This window comes from Myiozetetes cayanensis, unplaced genomic scaffold, assembly GCF_022539395.1.
Source record: "Myiozetetes cayanensis isolate MyiCay16 unplaced genomic scaffold, myiCay2020 scf26, whole genome shotgun sequence".
In the NCBI taxonomy this organism is placed as follows: domain Eukaryota; kingdom Metazoa; phylum Chordata; class Aves; order Passeriformes; family Tyrannidae; genus Myiozetetes; species Myiozetetes cayanensis.
Genome location: NW_026087477.1, coordinates 3,141,232 through 3,158,971, shown reverse-complemented (window position 1 = coordinate 3,158,971; position 17,740 = coordinate 3,141,232). Strand labels below are relative to the sequence as shown.

The 17,740-nt window shown below is 61.9% G+C and overlaps 1 protein-coding gene across 4 annotated transcripts; it reads left to right on the top strand.

The window, feature by feature from the left end:
* Positions 1-79: 79 nt before the first annotated feature.
* On the top strand, positions 80-17,065 carry LOXL3 (lysyl oxidase like 3). Of its 4 annotated transcripts, XM_050320997.1 has the most exons (17): positions 86-177; positions 6,387-6,708; positions 7,305-7,468; positions 7,838-8,049; positions 8,529-8,582; positions 11,088-11,147; positions 11,414-11,633; positions 11,975-12,155; positions 12,442-12,596; positions 13,314-13,487; positions 13,633-13,788; positions 14,038-14,200; positions 14,492-14,735; positions 15,313-15,428; positions 15,565-15,701; positions 16,119-16,230; positions 16,435-17,065. In XM_050320997.1, the coding sequence occupies exons 2-17, from the start codon at positions 6,399-6,401 to the stop codon at positions 16,506-16,508; spliced, it is 2,532 nt and encodes an 843-aa protein (XP_050176954.1). In that variant the 5' UTR covers positions 86-177; positions 6,387-6,398; the 3' UTR covers positions 16,509-17,065. The 4 variants fall into 4 exon arrangements, with proteins under 4 accessions (XP_050176953.1, XP_050176951.1, XP_050176954.1 ...); XM_050320996.1 differs by lacking the exons at positions 8,529-8,582; positions 11,088-11,147; positions 13,314-13,487 and having other exon boundaries at positions 80-202; XM_050320994.1 differs by lacking the exons at positions 8,529-8,582; positions 11,088-11,147; positions 13,633-13,788 and having other exon boundaries at positions 80-202.
* The last annotated feature ends 675 nt before the right edge of the window (positions 17,066-17,740 follow it).

Sequence of the window (17,740 nt, the reverse complement as noted above, 5' to 3'; positions counted from 1 at the left end):
GGCGCGGGCCGGGGCGGCGCGAGCGGCCACGGACACGGCGCGGGGCGGGGCGGGGCGGAGCAGGGCGGCACGGAGCGAAACTTCTCGGGGCGGCACGGTACGGCTCTGCTCGGCACGAGACGGCTCGGTTCGGCGCAGCTCAACACGTCTTGGCACGGCTTGGGTCGGCACGGCTCGGTACGGCTCGGCTCGGCACGGCTCGGTACGGCTCGGCCCGGGCCGCCGGCACTCGGCCGGACGCTGTCGCTCGGTGCTGCTGCGCAGCCCGCGGGGACCAGAGGTCCCGCCCGGGGCCGCCGGCGGGGAGCGCGGCTGTCACGGGAGCGGCGGGGGCTGCGGGGCCCGGGCGCCTCGGGGGTGCCCCTGGTGCGGGGGGCCGGTCTCACCGCTCCAAAGCCCCGGTGGTCAGAGCGTGTCCGTGCCGTCCCCGTGGGTGCTGCGTGTGCTGTGATGCAGGGACACGCCGTGGGTCATGCCCGTGCCCCGTGGGCAGAGTGACTGGGTGCGGGCAGCGCGTGTGTCCCGCGGTAAGGGGCGCCCGGCAGATCCGGAGCTTTGTGTGTGCCGCCTCGGGGCTGTACCACACCCCAGTTGTGCTGTGTGTGGGCTGCGTGAGGCCCGTGGGCCGAGCTGCTGGTTACAGGGGCCGGTGGAGACTCGGGAGTATCATGAAGACCGAACTTGCTGTAGCTGTTGGAAGAGAGGATGGATAGAGGGATGTGAGGCAGGAGGGCTGGCGTGGCTGGAGGGGTGATTCTCTCTTCGCTGCTGGTCTTGAGTCTTCTCAGCTGCTCTCAAGGGAGCCCGCAGCTAAGCCAACCCCCTGTCTCCAGCAGGTCCAGGCAAGCTGGCTCCCTGCTCCAGGGTGCCTGGGACCCTTGACCCACCACCCACACTGCAGTCCTCAGACCCTCTGCCCCGCCTCTGCCCCGTCAGGGTTGTATAACTGATGTCTGCAAATTCCTCTGGGATCTTTCCCTCCTGTCTGTAGCTGGTCCCTCCCAGGGCTGCCCCTCTGGAGCCCAGGGCAGCTCAGAGCAGAGTGGGCAGAGCTGAGGGCCCTGCCATGTCCTAAGGAGGCTGGGTGGGGGTAGGAGCTGCAAGGAGCTGTACTGTGACCTACCCTGGCAGAACACTGGGACATCAGGTAGCCCAGAGGGGCTGGACCTGGAGATGGCAAGAGAAGAGAAGTGCAGCCCCAGCCCCACATAGTGCTCTGCCCCCGCTGACACCCGAGAAACAGAGTGTCCTTTCCTCAGCAGGATCCCTCTCCCTGCCTGGGATGGGGGCACACAGTGGGTGATGGGGCAGGAGCCCTGCTTTTGGGGCAGCGAGGTGCAGCGAGCTCCCAGCCAGGGGGAGGTGACGCCAAGCTTGCCAGAGTGGCCAGGTTTCTGTGGTGACCCTGGGCTGTGACCCTGGGCTGCTCCCCAGTGCTTCTGAGACCAGTTTGTTTGTGGCATCCTTCTCCCCTCCAGACCTTGGCAATGTTGACCCTGGAGCTTCGATCCACTGGGGCCCTGCAGGCAGGGAGCCAGCAGGTCCCCTCCTGAGCGGGGTAAGGGTGTCGGGTCTCCCCTTTTTCACGCAGACATGCTCATAGCATCCCAGGGCTGCTGGGAAGCAGGAAGAGCGAAGCAGGCTCATCCAGGCAGCTGGATTGCGAAAGGCCCAGCTCTGGTCTGTGTGTGCCGGGGCCTTGGGGAGAAGGGGAGGGATGGAGTGCTGAAGCCATGGGACTCATCAGACCTTCTCCTGCCCTGAGTGCTGGGGACGTGACCTCATGCTCTGAGGGATGTCCTGGCACGGGCCTCAACAGAGTGTGACTCTGTCACCCCTTAACGTTCCCAAGGAAGGATAAACAGCAAGCTTCCTCCCCCTTGTGTTGGCGGGTTTCCCAGGTCCTTGGTCACTTGTGCTGCTCTTCTCCTAGTCCTCCCATTTGTCAGTGCCTGGGATGTTCCATGTTGCCGTGCATGCATCCAAGGCTGCTGCTGAGTGAGCACATTCCTCTCAGGCCAAAATGGCTGGCCCTTCTCTACTGCTGTGTCTTGGGATGTCATCCCCATGCCGCAGGGATGCCCAGTGCTGATCAAATATGCGGACTCGCCCAGGGACCTGCTTCACCAGGGGCTGCCCCTTGCCAAGATCCATTCACCGGGGTTTTGCTGGGGCAGACTAACGTCCCTACACATGCCTGGTGAGTGCCAAATGACAAACCCGATTTGAACAGTCCTTGGGAACTTGCAGTCCCCTCTGGGCCCCGGACATCCCCGCTTAGCACTGCTTACCCTGCCGGCCCCTGTGCGGGACACCTGGGGGAGCAGAGTGATGGTGGGGTCAGTGCCTGGCCATGAGGGCTGCAGGCCCTAGCAGGGTGACTGTCTGGGGGGGCATGGGAGCCACCGTCACTCATTGGGTCAGGCAGAGCCAGTGGGCTGGCATGGGAGCAGGTAGAGCAGTGCTGTGGCTCCTGCTGCCCCATGGGGCTGCCCTCTGCTCCAAAGGGTCCACGTGCCCATGCCAGCCTCAGCAGCTCAGGGCTGAGGTTGGGGGCTGAAGGGAACCCCGGGGTTTTGCCTCTGCAGGGCTCCTGGACACCCTGCCACTAGTGCCAGCTGTGCCTTGGGCTGGGGGATGTGGCTCGGACCCTGTGCACACCCAGCTGGGACATTCCTGAGGTTTCCTGGGCAGTGGCAGGGATCTGGGCTGCTTCCCGGCTCCCACGCCCAGTGCTCACTCCAGCCAGCCCATCCTCCCGAGCCCTTTCCCCTTGCAGTGGAGTGCTGCTGTGCATCTGTGCCCAGGGCAGCACGCTGAGCGTGGCACAGCACAAGCCCTGGTCCAAGAGGAGACTGTCCCTGGCTGGAGTGGGCAGCTGGCAGCAGGATGGCTGGGGTGCTGGGGTGGGCTCCCCATCCAGAGCAGCAGGCAGGACCGGAGCAAAGCCTGCCAGCGGAGCAAGCAGCCGGGCAATGTCACACAGCTGGAGAGGAGCAAATGCACAACTTGTGCCTCTGAAAATGGAAAAAGTGATGTGGACAAAGAGAGCCCTGTTAGCCTGACTGCCCGGGCCACAGAAACGGAGCGTGTTCAGAGAGGGAGGTGGTACAGAAACGGGGAAGAAGCCGTGCTGTGCTGCAGGGAGCTCACCCCGCCCAGCCCAGCAGCTGTCCTGGGCCGGGCACGCGAAGGGCTTTGACCTGCACGGATCTGAGCAGGGCATGTCACTGGGAAACGAGGTGAGTGGCAGAGCTGAGGTGCCAGGGCAGAGGAAGTGCAGTGGGGATGAGGGACACCGGGGCCTGAGCAGAGTTGAACTTGGACCTGGGAAGAGAGATTAGAGACCCTGGAGGTTACGCTGCTAAGTCTCAGTGGGGACTCAGTGCTTTGCTGCACAAAACCCAAGCACTTTCTCAGGTGCCACGTTCTGGTCTCTGGTCCTACATGCTTTGCTCCTCAGTGCACAGGCTTAAATTTTCCTTGTAGCCAAGGATATAGGCTGCATGATGCTGCATTACTGGGCTGTCCAGGTCTGTCCCTGTCCCCATCCCTGCTCCCCACCCCATTTCCATCTCTGCAATCTGTACCAGGAGGGGACTTTTTTCGTCCTCCTGGCTGTTTTGCTTTGAAAAACATGTGATCCTCACCAGAAAGCCCACAGAATGGTGACTTCCCCACATTTTATTTCCAGCAGGTGACCAGTCTTAATCCACTTAGCAGAAGGTGCACTGATTTTGTTGAGTGCTAATTATTCATTAAAAGGTGGTACAAGATGAACCAAATGCCTTCCAGTCTCAGCCTGTTATATCAACACAGTTACTCCAATTAACTGAACCTGTGATCTCATAAAAGGCCATTCCCACTTCCTGACAGGGGCTATTTCTGCCAAACTGTGGAGAATGGCATTAATTGTGCTGCTGTCCTTTAGGGTTGTACTGACCCCATTGTGCAACAGCCTGGTGACTACCCACAGCCACAGCAGAGCATCCTGCTCACTCAGGGCAAGAGCCAGGGAAGCTCCAGTTCTTGTGTGCTTGCAGCTTTCCCCATGTCATAGGTGACGGTTGGCACTGAGGGGGCCCAGATTTGTGTGTCAGGATAGCTCTGAGGGTTTACAATGCTTTGTTTGGGAGGGCAATGTCCCTTTGGTGACCAATGGTCGGAATAAGAAGTCTTGTTACCTCTATGAGTGGTAAACTCACCTCTTTGCTGCTTTCCCGATCATGTGGAGATGAGGATGGAGTGTTCCCATCCCATACCCAGAAACCCCCTTTCCTAAGCTGCTGGCAGGGCTGGGGTCGCTCTTTACACACACCTCCCCCCCTTCCTCCTGCCAGGACAGGCTGGGTAAAAGGCTCAGCAGAGCGTTTCCCTGCTGCCTTCCCACAAACGCTTCCTGCTGGGCTCTGCTGTTCTCGTGGTGCTGGAGCAGGCAGCAGAGGTGCTGGTAGCCCAGAGCTGGCTCCCACCAACCCCAGGGGCCCCGGCTGCCCGGGCCAGTGCACGCTCCTGCCTGTGCCATGTCCCCACCAGCTCTGTGGTGTCCCCTGTGCTCCAGCTGCGATAAAGGAGAGAGCCAGACCCGTGTTGATGTGATTGCACCGAGGGGGCTGCTGTGCTTCATAGAATCATAGAGCCTGTAGGGCTGGAAAAGACCTCCAAGATCCTCAAGTCCAACCTTTTACCTTGTCAGCTACACTAAGCACTAAGTGCTTAGTCATTCCCACCATTGTGTCTGGCGTAGAACTGGACCAGTGGTGCCGGTCCTTGTTACTACTTGTTATCTCTACCTTAGCATCTCTGCAGACATCAGGTGCTCATCCCAAGGGACCTGCTGCTCCAGGTGGCACCTCTGATGTGGTGTGTGCCCAGAGGGGCAGGCAGGCAGGCAGGCAGCAGAGCTGGGCCCTGTGGGGGCTTCTGTTGGTGCGATGGGCATGGAAAAGGGGCTGGCACTGGGCACAATCCTGGTTCATCCTTGCCTTGGCCCAGGAGGCATTCCCAGAGGCTGGAGTGGGGACCAGGGCCCCATCATCTGGAAAAGTGAACAGAGCAGGAACAGGGCTGATTCCTCTCTAGAAACCCTGTCCTGGAGGTTGGTGGGGTGGTGGGGCAACCGTGCCAGCCTCCAGCCCTGTGTGGGTGGCCAGGGTGATGGTGAGGACCTATAGGAACTATGCTGTCTGGGGGGAACTCCCCGACTCCCTCACTCTGAGGATCCCTCCCCAGACTGGCATGTGGGAAGTGAGAGGAGAGCATGGGATGAAGCCTTGAAGGGAAGCATGCTGGCACCATGGGGGGGAGTCTGCGGGAAGAGTTCCTGTGGCACAGCCCCAACTGGGAGCATTGTTGGGGTTTGAATTTGTTTTCCTTCCTCTGTGATGCTGCGACTAAACATGGGAATTTTAAATCGCCCTGGGAAAGCTAGACCTTGTACTTTTTAATATTGTCTAACAACAAACAGGGTATGTGTGAATGTGGTGGGCAGGATCTGTGCTTGGGGTGATGTGGGGCACAGAAACCTCCTGCTGGGGGTCTGTCTGGGGGGATTTTGGGGGATGTGCTTTCCCACTGTGGAAGGGACTGGCTGGAAGGGTGGCGTGGAGCTGCAGTGGTAGGAGGAGGGCAGGTGGCCATGCTGGTGGTCTTGGGTGAGCATTGGTCTGAGCTTGCTGACACCACCTGTGCAGAAATGCTGCTCCTGGGCTATGGGATCCCTGGGAATGCTGCACCAGGAAGGGAGGGTAGCTCACAGAGAAGGGTTTTCACTATTGTTTGTGATGGGACTGGGTCAGGAATACCACATCTCCCTCGGGTATTCAGGGAACCACAGGTATTCGTGGAGTAATGGAGAGAGGCAGCACAGAGGAATGTGAATGCTTTGGCTGCCTTGCTCCTCACAAAGGGCAAGAGCATGGACTGGAACCCTCTAGGCCAGCAGCCGTTCACTGCTCCTGCTGGATCGAGCTTCTCGTCAGTCCAGCCAGACTTTCCCTGTGCCCTGTGACTGTTCCAGCTCCCTCAGCCCCGGCTGCTGACCACCCCCCTTCCAGCCACCTCTCTAGGGGTGACGCACATCCCCGTACCTGTCTGCCCTCACTGCCCTTCGGTGCAGTGGATGCGACCGGGGACACGGTGGGGGCTCAGTAGTGGCTGTTGGCAGAGGGGGCCGGGGAGTGGGGGGCGCTGGGCAGAGCCCCTGGAAGCCCCAGGGGTGCAGGGCTGGTGCAGGGGCTGTGTGTGGGCGCACCAGGCTGGCTCTGGAGGGACAAGGCTCATGGTGTGCTGGTGCTGGGCAGGAGGTTTAACCAGCAAAAGGCTGGATGAGGGGGCTGGTGTTCCAGCACAGCATGCACGTGCCCTGACCCTCTCTGCCCCTGCAGAGCCACGCTGCCATGGGAGGCTGCGGCATGCGGGCGTGGCGGGAGCTGCTGGTGCTGCTGGGCAGTGTGTGGCTGGGGGTGGGCAGCTCCCAGCCCACGCCCCTGGGCCCCACGCGCACTCCTGGGCCCCAGCTGAAGTTTCGTCTGGCCGGTTACCCACGCAAGCACAACGAGGGCCGCGTCGAGGTCTTTTACAACGATGAGTGGGGCACCATCTGCGATGACGACTTCACGCTGGGCAATGCGCACGTGCTGTGCCGGCACCTCGGCTTTGTGGCTGCCACTGGCTGGGCCCACAGCGCCAAGTATGGCAAAGGCGTTGGTAAGACTGGGGTGGTGGGCACAGCCCCCCGGCACTGCCTGGTGTGTGCCCCAGCAGGTCTGCATGTGCTGCTGGTGGGTGAAGGTGGGGGGGGGGCAGGGTCCGTGTTTGCCGAGTGCCCAGCAGTGCATGTGTGCACATGTGTGTGTCCAAACGTGTGTGCACATGTGTGTGTGCATGTGTCTATGCACATGCAAAGTGGGCTGAGAACCACTGTATGTTTGAATGTGAGCTGCTGTGCAGGTGTGGGGGGCTGTTGTGGGGCTGTGCGTGGCTTAGGGGGTGTCAGGTATGGTGGGTTCAGGTTGGTGTAGGCAGAGGTGTAGAGATGTAGCACGTGCAGGGCTGTTCAGAGCCCAGGACGTGGGGCTTTATGCACGTTATGTGTGGCTCTATGACTGTCAGAGCAGCCCCTTGGGGAGTTGGAGACTCCTCATTTGCAGATCTCCCACCCAGTGCTTTAGTTTTAGCATTTTCCTGGCCTCACCTTTGTGCTGAGGGAGGGCTGCCCCAGTCCCGCTGTGCACCTCTGTGGTCCCTGGCTGTGCTGCTTGGGCAGCTTCCCTGCTCCCTCACCCCTGGCCTGTGTCTGGCAGGGCGCATCTGGCTGGACAATGTGAACTGTGCCGGAGGCGAGAAGAGCATTGGGGACTGCAAACACCGGGGCTGGGGCAACAGCGACTGCAGCCATGAGGAAGATGCGGGTGTCATCTGCAAGGATGAGCGCATCCCAGGCTTCAAGGACTCCAATGTCATTGAGGTGAGGAAGCTGATGGCCAGGGTGGGTAGCACAACCACCCCATAGAGCATCCTGGATGGGTGCCTGGGTGTGGGTGCTCCGGGCACTCTCCCTCATGGTGCAGGATCCCAAGGTGACAGGAGGGTGGCACTGGCTTTTCTGCTTGTGCTCCCCGGAGGTGCACCTGGGGACCCAGGGTGATGAGGGGCATGGGCTACACAGGGTCAGGTGTGTACCCTGGCCACCCAAGGCCATTGGATGTGGCCATCAGGGATGCAGCATCTGGCCATCGCTGTGCTTCACCCGTGACTGCATCCTTGGAGCATCCCTGCTGGCAGGAGCTGGGGCAGCAGGATGCAGTGTGAGCTGAGGCTGACCTGAGCTCTGCAGACAGAGCAGAGCCACGTGGAGGAGGTCCGCCTGCGGCCGGTGGTGTCCGGGGCCCGGCGGCAGCTGCCAGTGACAGAGGGCATCGTGGAGGTGCGCTACAAGGACGGCTGGGCACAGATTTGCGACGAGGGCTGGGACAGCCACAACAGCCGCGTCGTCTGTGGCATGATGGGTTTCCCGGCTGAGAAGAAGGTCAACAGGAACTTCTACAAGTGAGTGAAGCCAGCAGGGAGCCCAGGGGATGGGGTGTTGGATAAGAGCCAGGGACATGGGGCAGTGCTGTGGGGACAGTGGGGGCTGTGCTTTTGGGTATTGTGGATCCCTAGAATCCCTCCCATTCCTGCTGCTCTCCAGTCTGAGCACCAGCTGGCCATATGGGCACTCGCTAACCAAGCCAGGACTCCGTGGCATGGCTGGGGGGCTGTGGCTGCCCACCTGTCTCATGCACTACTGCACAGGCCGCTCCAAGAGGGCAGCTTTTGCTCCCTGGCAGTGATGCAACATCATTTCCCTCTGATGCGGAGTGTGGGGGTTCCCATCCTGAGGCGAGGTTTGCAGTCAAGACAGGCTGGGATACTGCAGCAGCACCATGGCCTGAGTGAGGGGCAGGGGCACGCTGTCGTGACAGTGCCCAGCGTGGTGCCTGGTGCTGGGTGTGCCCTGACCAAGCAGCTCTAGTGTTGCTCTGCAGGCGGCTGAAGCGAGCAGCCAGGATGAAGGGCCGGAGCCCAAGGCCAGGCAGCAGGTAAGGGGCTGGGGCGCCCCATCTGCTGAGCTGTGGCAGAGCTGGGCTGTCCAGCCCCACCGGTCTCTGCCGTCAGAATGGATCCTGGCATGAACAGATCCAGACGGAGCAGACTGAGGGCCTGGGCTGTCCTGGCCCAATAAGACAAATCCCACGCTGTGGGACCTGCCTGTGCGTGCCGGCCTCCCCAGTTCCCCACAAGAGACGATCTCTCTCCCAGGCAGGCCATGCCTCAGGCAGAGCAGCCCCCATCCTGCACACCAGGCTGGAGTCCTGGCACGGAGTGAGCAGGGTGCCCTGGGAGTGGTGGAGAGGAGCTGGAGGCCTCGGAGCAGAGCTGTCTCTCCTGGTGGATGGGGAGGGAGGGCTGTGGAAATGGGCTGCTTTCTGCAGAAAGCAACGATGGGGAAGCTGGAAAGGCTGCACACCTCTCCATTCCTTGTGGGGTGTGCTGGCAGGGGCACCAGAGCCCTTGCTCAGCAGTGCTGGGCACCAGCATGATGGGCACAGTGTGGCAGGGCCTGTCCCAAGTGCCACATCTGCTCGAGGTCTCTTGCACCCTTTGCCCACTTGATCTTACTGGCTTTCTGCCAGACCAGGGGATAGTCTGGCTGCCTTTTCCCTCCATCCCTGAATCGTGCTGCTGGATTCAGTGGTGGGTGCAGTGAGCTGGAGCCCATTCTTTCGGGGCTATGGAATGGCACCTCTCTTGCCTGAGCCTGCTGCCACATGGACATGTTGCACTGCCCCCAGCACATGGTTTTGCTCCAGTCCCAACACCTTCCCTGGTGCCCTACAGCCATCGCAAGCTCTTCATTGTGACCCTTCCCATGTCTGTGTCCCTAACAGCCATCCTCGCCAGCTCCTGCAGCTGCTGATGGGAATCCCGGGATGATCCCCCAGGATCATCCCCTGGGGTCTCCTCAAACCCCCACCTGCAGGTCCTGCTTGCTGCAGTGTGCTGTTTCCTGGATAGTTTGGTGCTGACTGCCCCTTTCCCAGTGAGCAGGTCCTTCCCCTGCAGCACTGGGTGAAATGCTTTGTGACTCCATGAGGTTGCCATTGGCTCCTGACCCTCTGCCCGGAGCAGGAGCTGGTTCCTGGAAGCCACACACTGCTTTGCAGGGCCTGATCGATTTGGGGCTGTGAAGCCGCAGTCATATGTGGGGCACAGGCTAATCCAGGCTGGAACGGACCTTGGGGAGTTCTGGTCGAACTCCCTGAGTGGAGCAGGGCTGGCTATGGGTCAGCCCAGGACTTTATCCAGCTGGTTTTTGAAATCTTCCAAAGATGGAGATCCTGCAGCCCTGTGGCCTCTGCTCCAACGCAATACAGCCCTCTTTGGGAAAAGGTTTTCCTTACCCCAAGCCTGAACCCTTTGTTTCCAGTCATCCTGTTTTCTCTTGTGTTCTTCCCTCCACACTGGAAGAGCCAGACTCTGGCTCCCTGGCAGCCCCTCACGTGGGGGTCAGCTGCTGCAGTGTCCCTGACCCACAGCAGCCCCGGCTGCAGTGGCCCCGTGCCCCCCTCCCCTGCCACCCCGCTGTCCTGCTGCTCCCCCCAATGCTCATTCTTTGTACATAACACCTTCTTGTCCTGGGGACCCAAAACAGGGTGCAGGATCCAGATGTGGTTTCCTGAATGTGAATGGGCTGATGCCCTCCAGCCATCTGAATTACAGTTCCTGACAGGCCCATGCTATGTCATGGGGCTCGCTGGGCTGTGCAGGCTGACACCCGCCTGCTGCTGGCCTGTGGGGCCAGTGGCCAGGCTTGATTTTGCCTGCTCCCTGAGGGTATCAGTCCCCTGCCCTGCTTTGGGCCATTTTGCTCTTCATTCCTAGTGGTCTCTGGGGTTTTGGCTCTGCTCTCTGAGGGAAGCAAAGCATTTGAGGATGTTGGGACCGCATCTACACCATGTGTGCAGTGGGCCCTGGGCAGCCTCCTCTTCCCAGAGGAAAGCTTGGCCACAGCTTGGCCTGTGCCCAGACCGCTTCCTCCACTGGCAGTGGGTTCTTGCCAGGCTGCAGCCTCTGTGGCCCCAGGATGAGCACTCAGCGCCTGTGCCACTTGCTTGGTGCTGCTTACCAGGTGTCCTGCTCCCCGGGGGCACAGCGTAGTGACGGGTGTCTGTGGTCTGGATGAGGACACAGAGACACCTCACTCACACCTGACAGATCAAAGAGTGGCTGCTGATGTTTGATCTTTTGCTGTGTGACAAGGCAGCATGGGATGTGGCTGCATGCAGCACAGTTTCCTGGTGGAATGTGTGCAGGAAACTGCATCATTGCTGCAGAGGGAGGCTGTATCACACTGCTGGCAGCACATGATGCTGTTGCACCCATGTGTGACACGAAGGGGATGCACATGAGTCTTCCTGGGGGCCAAGGTGCTCAGTTCAGCCCCCAGTGAAGCCAGTGCAGGTCATGCTCCCTGTGTCACTGCTGCTGGCAGAGGTGATAGCCGGAGGCTCCAGGCTCCGTGATGATTGTTTTCTGTTTTCCAGGCTGGCCTCCAAATCTCAGCCTAAACAAAAGCGCAGGGAGGACATAGGGCCCAGGAAGAGGTAAATGGCTCCAGCGGAGAGCCTGAGAGCCAAGAGCCCCATGCAGTCCCACCAGAGCTGTGCGTGTCCCTGTGTGTGTTCCTGTGCTGCCGGGGATGTGGGACAGGCTATTGGTGAGGGGTGGGGGCCTGGCCAGCACTACATGTCACCCTGGAGACAGCAAAAGCGGCACAGCCAGTGCACGCAGCCATAGGCAGAGTGGCTGGTGACACCTCCACTGCCACTGGCCTCTCTGGCTGTGGCTCAGGGTTCCTTCCTCCTTACAGGCTCTTCACGGAGCGGCAGCAGCTCAACTACTGCCTGCACTCAGTGTCATGCACAGGGACAGAGGTGCATCTCTCCATGTGCACCTTCGAGTTCTACCGAGGCAATGCCTCGGCCGCCTGCGGGGCCGGGATGCCCGCCGTCGTCAGCTGCCTGCCTGGGCCCATCTTCGCTGCTGGGAATGCCCACAAGAAGAGACAACGCCAGCAGCAGCAGGGCCAGGTGAGCCCCGTGGAGGGGACAACAAGTCCTGTGGTGGCTCAGAGCCAGACACCGCCCCATGGCTGGGCTCTGTCCCAGGCTGCACCCCAGAGTGGGTGTGCGGGTCCCTGGGTGATTGGCTCCAGAGTAGGAGGTGGGGCTGGTGTCCTTTCCCTGTTCATCCCAGGAGTCATGGCCAGCCCTGCGTTGTGCCATGCTGTGCTGTGCCGTGCCGTGCCGTGCCGTGCCATCAGCACCATGCCATTCTGTGCAGCACCACGCTGGCTGTGCTGTGCCACACTGTGCCATCAGCACCACACCGCTCGCATTTGTCTCACACCACCCTGTGCCCACTCCCACAGCCCCGGATCCGGCTGAAGGGCGGCGCAAGGGTCGGCGAGGGCCGTGTCGAGGTGCTCAAGAGCAGCGAGTGGGGCACGATCTGCGACGACCGTTGGAACCTGCTGTCGGCCAGCGTGGTGTGCCGCGAGCTGGGCTTCGGCAGTGCCAAGGAGGCCCTCACCGGCGCACGCATGGGCCAAGGTGATGGTGCCGGGCCAGAGGGGCCAGGCATCCCCTCCTGGGGCTGCAGACAAGGCGCTTGTCTGGGCTCTGCTGGGCTGGGAGGAGCCACGGCTGGGCTTGTCCCGTGGGCACTGGGCTGCTGGATGCATGTGGAGCACGGCCCCTCAACTGCCCTGCCCGGGGCAGCAGCTGTGGAGGCTTGAGTGCATCAACTCTCTCTCAGGCACACTGAGCAGCTGTGGGGACAGGGAGGCCGTGGCCATCCCCACCTCACGGGGTCCTGAGTCCTGCTGACCCCTGGCAGGGACGGGACCCATCCACCTTAACGAGGTGCAGTGCCAGGGCACCGAGAAGTCTCTCTGGAGCTGCCCCTTCAGGAACATCACGCAGGAGGACTGCAAGCACACGGAGGACGCGGCCGTCCGCTGCAACATCCCCTACATGGGCTACGAGAACCTGGTGCGCACCACAGGGGGCTCTTGGCAGTGGGACCCCGGAGCGGGGAGCTGGGGGAGGCCCATGGGATCCACTTTAGAGGGGCCCCTCATCTCTCCTCTGCACTCCATACATTTCTCCCTGCCCTGGGATTTCAGGGATTTTGTGGGTGGGAGTCCCAGCCACCCCTATGGGGGGTGGGGGTGGAGGGGATGCTGCAGCAGACTGTGGGCACTGTGAGGGGTGATGTGGGGCAGCTACTCCCTGCTGCTCTCCCTGCTGCCAGCCTGTGCCCGCTCCCCAGCAGAAACATCAGAAAAAAAATGTGGCAAACCAAGAGAGATTTTTTACCTATGATGAAACGAACAAATGAAGCTGTTTGTTCTCGTTTGCCCTGGCCCATCGTTTCATCCAGTTTGAGCTTTTTAATGATTTTTAACTCTCTCATATCTGTCATTTCTGAAATGATGCCATTTCAAAATGAACTTTTTTCCCTGCTGTGTTGAGACAATTCCCAAACTCACAATTCCTTTTCCCCAAATCTACCAGTTTCAGCAAGTTCCCTGCTGCCCAAAGCTGTGCGTTGCTCTGCTCACTTCCTGGCTGTCCCCTCCGAACGTGCCTGAAGCCCCTGGCCCAAGGCCCGTCAGGCACCACAGCATAACCCTGGCTGCATCACTGCATCAGTCCTGGGAGCATCACCCGTAATGGTGATGATGCTGCCACTGCCTTTCTCTGCAGATTCGGCTGAGCGGGGGCCGGAGCCGCTTCGAGGGGCGGGTCGAGGTGGCGGTGGGGGCTGGCGACGGGGACCAGCCCCGCTGGGGTCTGGTCTGCGGCGAAGGCTGGGGTACGCTGGAGGCGATGGTGGCCTGTCGCCAGCTGGGTCTGGGATTCGCTAACCACGGCTTACAAGTAGGTGCCAGCACCAGCTTGGCCAGGGCAGCCAGCAGCCACCACCACCGCTCACGGGGCTGGGGACAGGGACGGACAGGGCTGGGGACGGGCAGGAGGTGGGACGCACGGGGTGCCTGCTCACGGCCCCAGGCCATCCCCGCAGATCCGCCTGGCCGGCGGGAGGACAGCATTCGAGGGCCGCGTGGAGGTGAAGCGAGGCAGTAAGTGGGGCACGGTCTGCAGCGATGGCTGGACCACAAAGGAGGCCATGGTGGCCTGTCGTCAGCTCGGCCTGGGCTACTCCCTGCATGCAGTGACGGTAGGTGCCAGCGGGGAGGCTCCCGGCGATGCCCTGGTAGCACAGACACCGGCGCTTCCTGGACAGCTGTGGGGCTGTCTGGGGACAGAGGCACGTGGCCACCCTATGCTGCAGGACAGGACCCTTGTGGGTGGGCTGGGGAGTGGGCAGGAGTGTGTGTGGTGGGGGTCTGGCTGCAGCCTGGGCGTGAGCAAATCGGGGCAACCTGGCCACCAGTTGTGCCACCCACCCTGCCTCGCCCCTCCTCAGGAGACATGGTACTGGGACGCCAGCAATGTGACGGAGATGGTCATGAGCGGGGTGAAGTGCGCTGGCCACGAGATGTCCCTGAGCCATTGCCAGCACCACGGCGCCAGCCTGAGCTGCAGGAACACGGGCACGCGCTTCGCCGCAGGCGTCATCTGCTCTGAGAGTGAGTGGCCATGGGGGCTGCAGGCGGGGGATGCTGTGGGCAATGGGGGCTGTGAGTGATGGGGTCTGGGAGCACTGGGGGCTGTGGATGACAGTGCTGTGGGGCCAGGGGCTGCAGCTAAAGAGGCTGTAGGCAGTGGGGTTTGCATATGGAGAGGCAGCAGGGTCAGCCTGTGCCCAGTGGATGGGGGGGCTGCACCCTCCCCAGCCAAGCTCAGCCCTGCCAGAGCTGGGCACTGCCCTGTCCCTTCTGAGCACTGGGGCCTGTCCCAGAACAGCTGCCTTTCCCCAGCTGCCTCGGACCTGCTGCTGCATGCACCGCTGGTGCAGGAGACGGCCTACATCGAGGACCGGCCGCTGCACATGCTGTACTGCGCCGCCGAGGAGAACTGCCTCTCCAGCTCTGCCCGCCTGGCCAACTGGCCCTATGGGCACCGCCGCCTGCTCCGCTTCTCCTCCCAGATCCACAACCACGGCCGTGCCGACTTCCGCCCCAAGGCCGGCCGGCACTCCTGGGTCTGGCACGAGTGCCACCGGTGCGTGTGCGGCACAGGCAGAGACGGGCATGGGCAGGGACATGGGGGGGGCGGGGAGAGGGTGATGGTGCTGCTGCAATGGGCTGAGCGAGGGTGACACTGGGTTAGGGGGATGCTGGGCAGGGGTGACACTGAGAGAGGGTGGTGCTGTGCAAGTGTGACACCGAGTGAGGGCAACGCTGGGTGAGGCTGACGCTGAGTGAGGCACCATTGCTGTCCCTCAGCTGTCCCTCACCCTGTTTGGCTCAGGACTGTCCCTGAAGGAGCAGTTGTTGGGGCTGGAGGCCCCATAGTGGGCAGGGACAGGGCTGTAGGCTGGACCCTGTGGCTGAGCCCTCTGCTTGCCAGGGCCATCTGGCTGGGGACAGCCGTGTCTGCTCCCAGGGCAGGACAGAGCTCTGCCCAAATTCACAGTGCTATGGCCTCAGAGCAGGGGCTGGGGGGACCTTCCTGGTGGTGAGGGGCCAGGTCCTCACTTGGCTGGTGTGGGGGGCTGACACAGGGCAGGGCAAGTCTCCCATCTGCCCTGGGGGTCCCTGCCTCTGCCAGGCTCCAGTCAGTAGGCTCCCTCCCGCAGGCACTACCACAGCATGGACATCTTCACCCACTACGACATCTTGACCCCGAACGGCACCAAGGTGGCTGAGGGACACAAGGCCAGCTTCTGCCTGGAGGACACTGAGTGCGAGGAAGGTGAGTGACACAGGGCCCTGCAGCATTGTCCCTGCCCGTGTCCCTGTCACAAGGCTGGGGCCGGATTGAGTGGGCATCACAGAGGATACGGAGGGGAGCTGCAGCACGGACGAGCTGCATCTCCTCCTGCCTGCAGACGTGGCCAAGCGGTACGAGTGTGCCAACTTCGGGGAGCAGGGCATCACTGTGGGCTGCTGGGACCTGTACCGGCACGACATCGACTGCCAATGGATCGACATCACTGATGTTAAGCCGGGCAACTACATTCTGCAGGTGCTGGACCTGAGCCGCCCCGGCCCCTCCTGCCACCCTACCACGTACACCCCACCCTCTGCCCCTGCACCCCAGATCTTCACATGCCCCCACAACCTGGCCCTCTCTCCCACTGGAACTGGGGGGATGGCAGGTATGCTGCTGTAGGACAGTGCCTGTCCTCATGCCCACAGACATGCAGGGCTGCTCAGACAGGCTTCTGCATGAGTTTTCCAGCTCTGAGCAGTGCTGCTCATGGTGCACAGGGACAGAGCCACCTCAGCACAGTGGCTCCTCGTAGCCCTCAGCACATGCAGGGCAGCTGGGGAGACACATCCTGTGGGGCTGGGGCACAGCGGTCGTGTCCTGGGCACAGCTCCACCGAGGCTGGGAAGGTGTGGGACAGAGGGCTGTGCCCTCACTGTCAGTGCCCCACAGGTTGTGATCAACCCCAACTTCGAGGTGGCAGAAAGTGACTTCACCAACAACGCCATGAAATGCAACTGCAAGTACGACGGGCACCGCATCTGGGTGCACAGCTGCCACATTGGTAACGCCCGGGACACGGCCCAGGGGCGAGGGCACGCGGGCAGGGGTACCCTGGGAGAAGGGTAGCGAGATGGCTGCAAGAGGCAGTGGGGATGGGGGTGGGCAGGGGCTGGGGCCCTAGGGGCAGCTCTCGTGGCAGGGGAGGGGCTGGCAGGGCAGGTGACCTGCAGCAGCAGAGCTGACAGCTCTTTCCCACTGCCCACAGGAGATGCACTCAGCGAGGAGGCCAACAAGCGGTTTGAGCATTACCCAGGTCAGCTCAACAACCAGATTTCATAGGGTCCCAGACCCCAGAGAGATGGGCATCTCCCTCCCTCACCCTGTACGGGTAGGAGGAAGCCCCTGGGGGCCGGCAGGGAGGCCTCATGCCCGGCACTGCTGCTGCTGGGGACTGCCCAGGACTCACCATCGGCTGCCCTTCCCCACCTCGGGGAGCTGGGGCTGGAGGCGGCACCAACACCTGCACCTCCCAGCCTGGGGCTGCCACCCCAACCACTGGCCAGAAAACCTGTGCCCACGTTCCCTGGGCTGTGGCACATGAGTACGGTCTGGATCCCCCACCGCTCCAGTCCTTCCCATTCCAGCTGCATCCCACCTCCTGCTCCTCCCTTCAGCCCTGGTTCCTCTCACTCCACATCCCTTCCCACAGCTCAATCCCTGTGCCCGTCCGAGGACCCACTCTCCATGCAGGGACCCATTCCCCTGCCTGGCCTCAGGAGCCTCTGGTCCCCAGGGGTGGTGAGGGTGCCCCTGCTTGCAGCACTGCCCAGGGGCGGCTCATACCCCATCTCTCAACCGTAATTTTATTTTCTCTATAAAGTTGTTAGTTCTATTTCCCAGTGGCTGCTGGCACTTCTCTGCCCTGCGTGGCACAGCTCATGCTGCAGGGCTGGTTGGCACACTCTGGCACAGAGCGTGGGAGCGTCCCCTGGCCAACCCCTGCACCCACTTTGGATGGTGGATTGAGGCTGTTCCCTCGTCCACACAGTGCGGGCCCCACACTGGTCCCCTGCCTGCACCCCCCTCAACCAGGTTCCCCCACTCTGGGAGAAACCCAAGTAGGTGAGAGGAAGGGGCCAGCAGCAGCCTCACGGCATCACAACGGGGGGAACTGAAGGGCCACCCTGGCACAGCTGGGGTGGGGTGAAGTGCTGTTCCCCTGCACCAGATCCAGGGCAAATGTTATCAAGCAGAAATCCCACCCTGGGGCTGCGACCCACAAGGACTGGGGGCTCAGGACAGAGGCGCTGCCTCGACTTGCGTGGGAGCACAGCCTGGCAGGGCCGAGACATGCTGGGCAGGGACACTTGGACATGAACAAGGGCCAAGGGGGGCACAGCCCAGCTCTCACACCTCAGCCCAGTGCTCTAGTCGTGCCTGCAGCACACGAGTTGTAAGGACATCAGGCGCTGCCCCCGAGCCCGGGAGGAGGAGGAGGAGAGGGGCAGGCCTCGGCTGGGGCCCTGGAACGCGCTGCGGTCGGCGCGGTTGGCGCAGTCGGAGCAGTTATG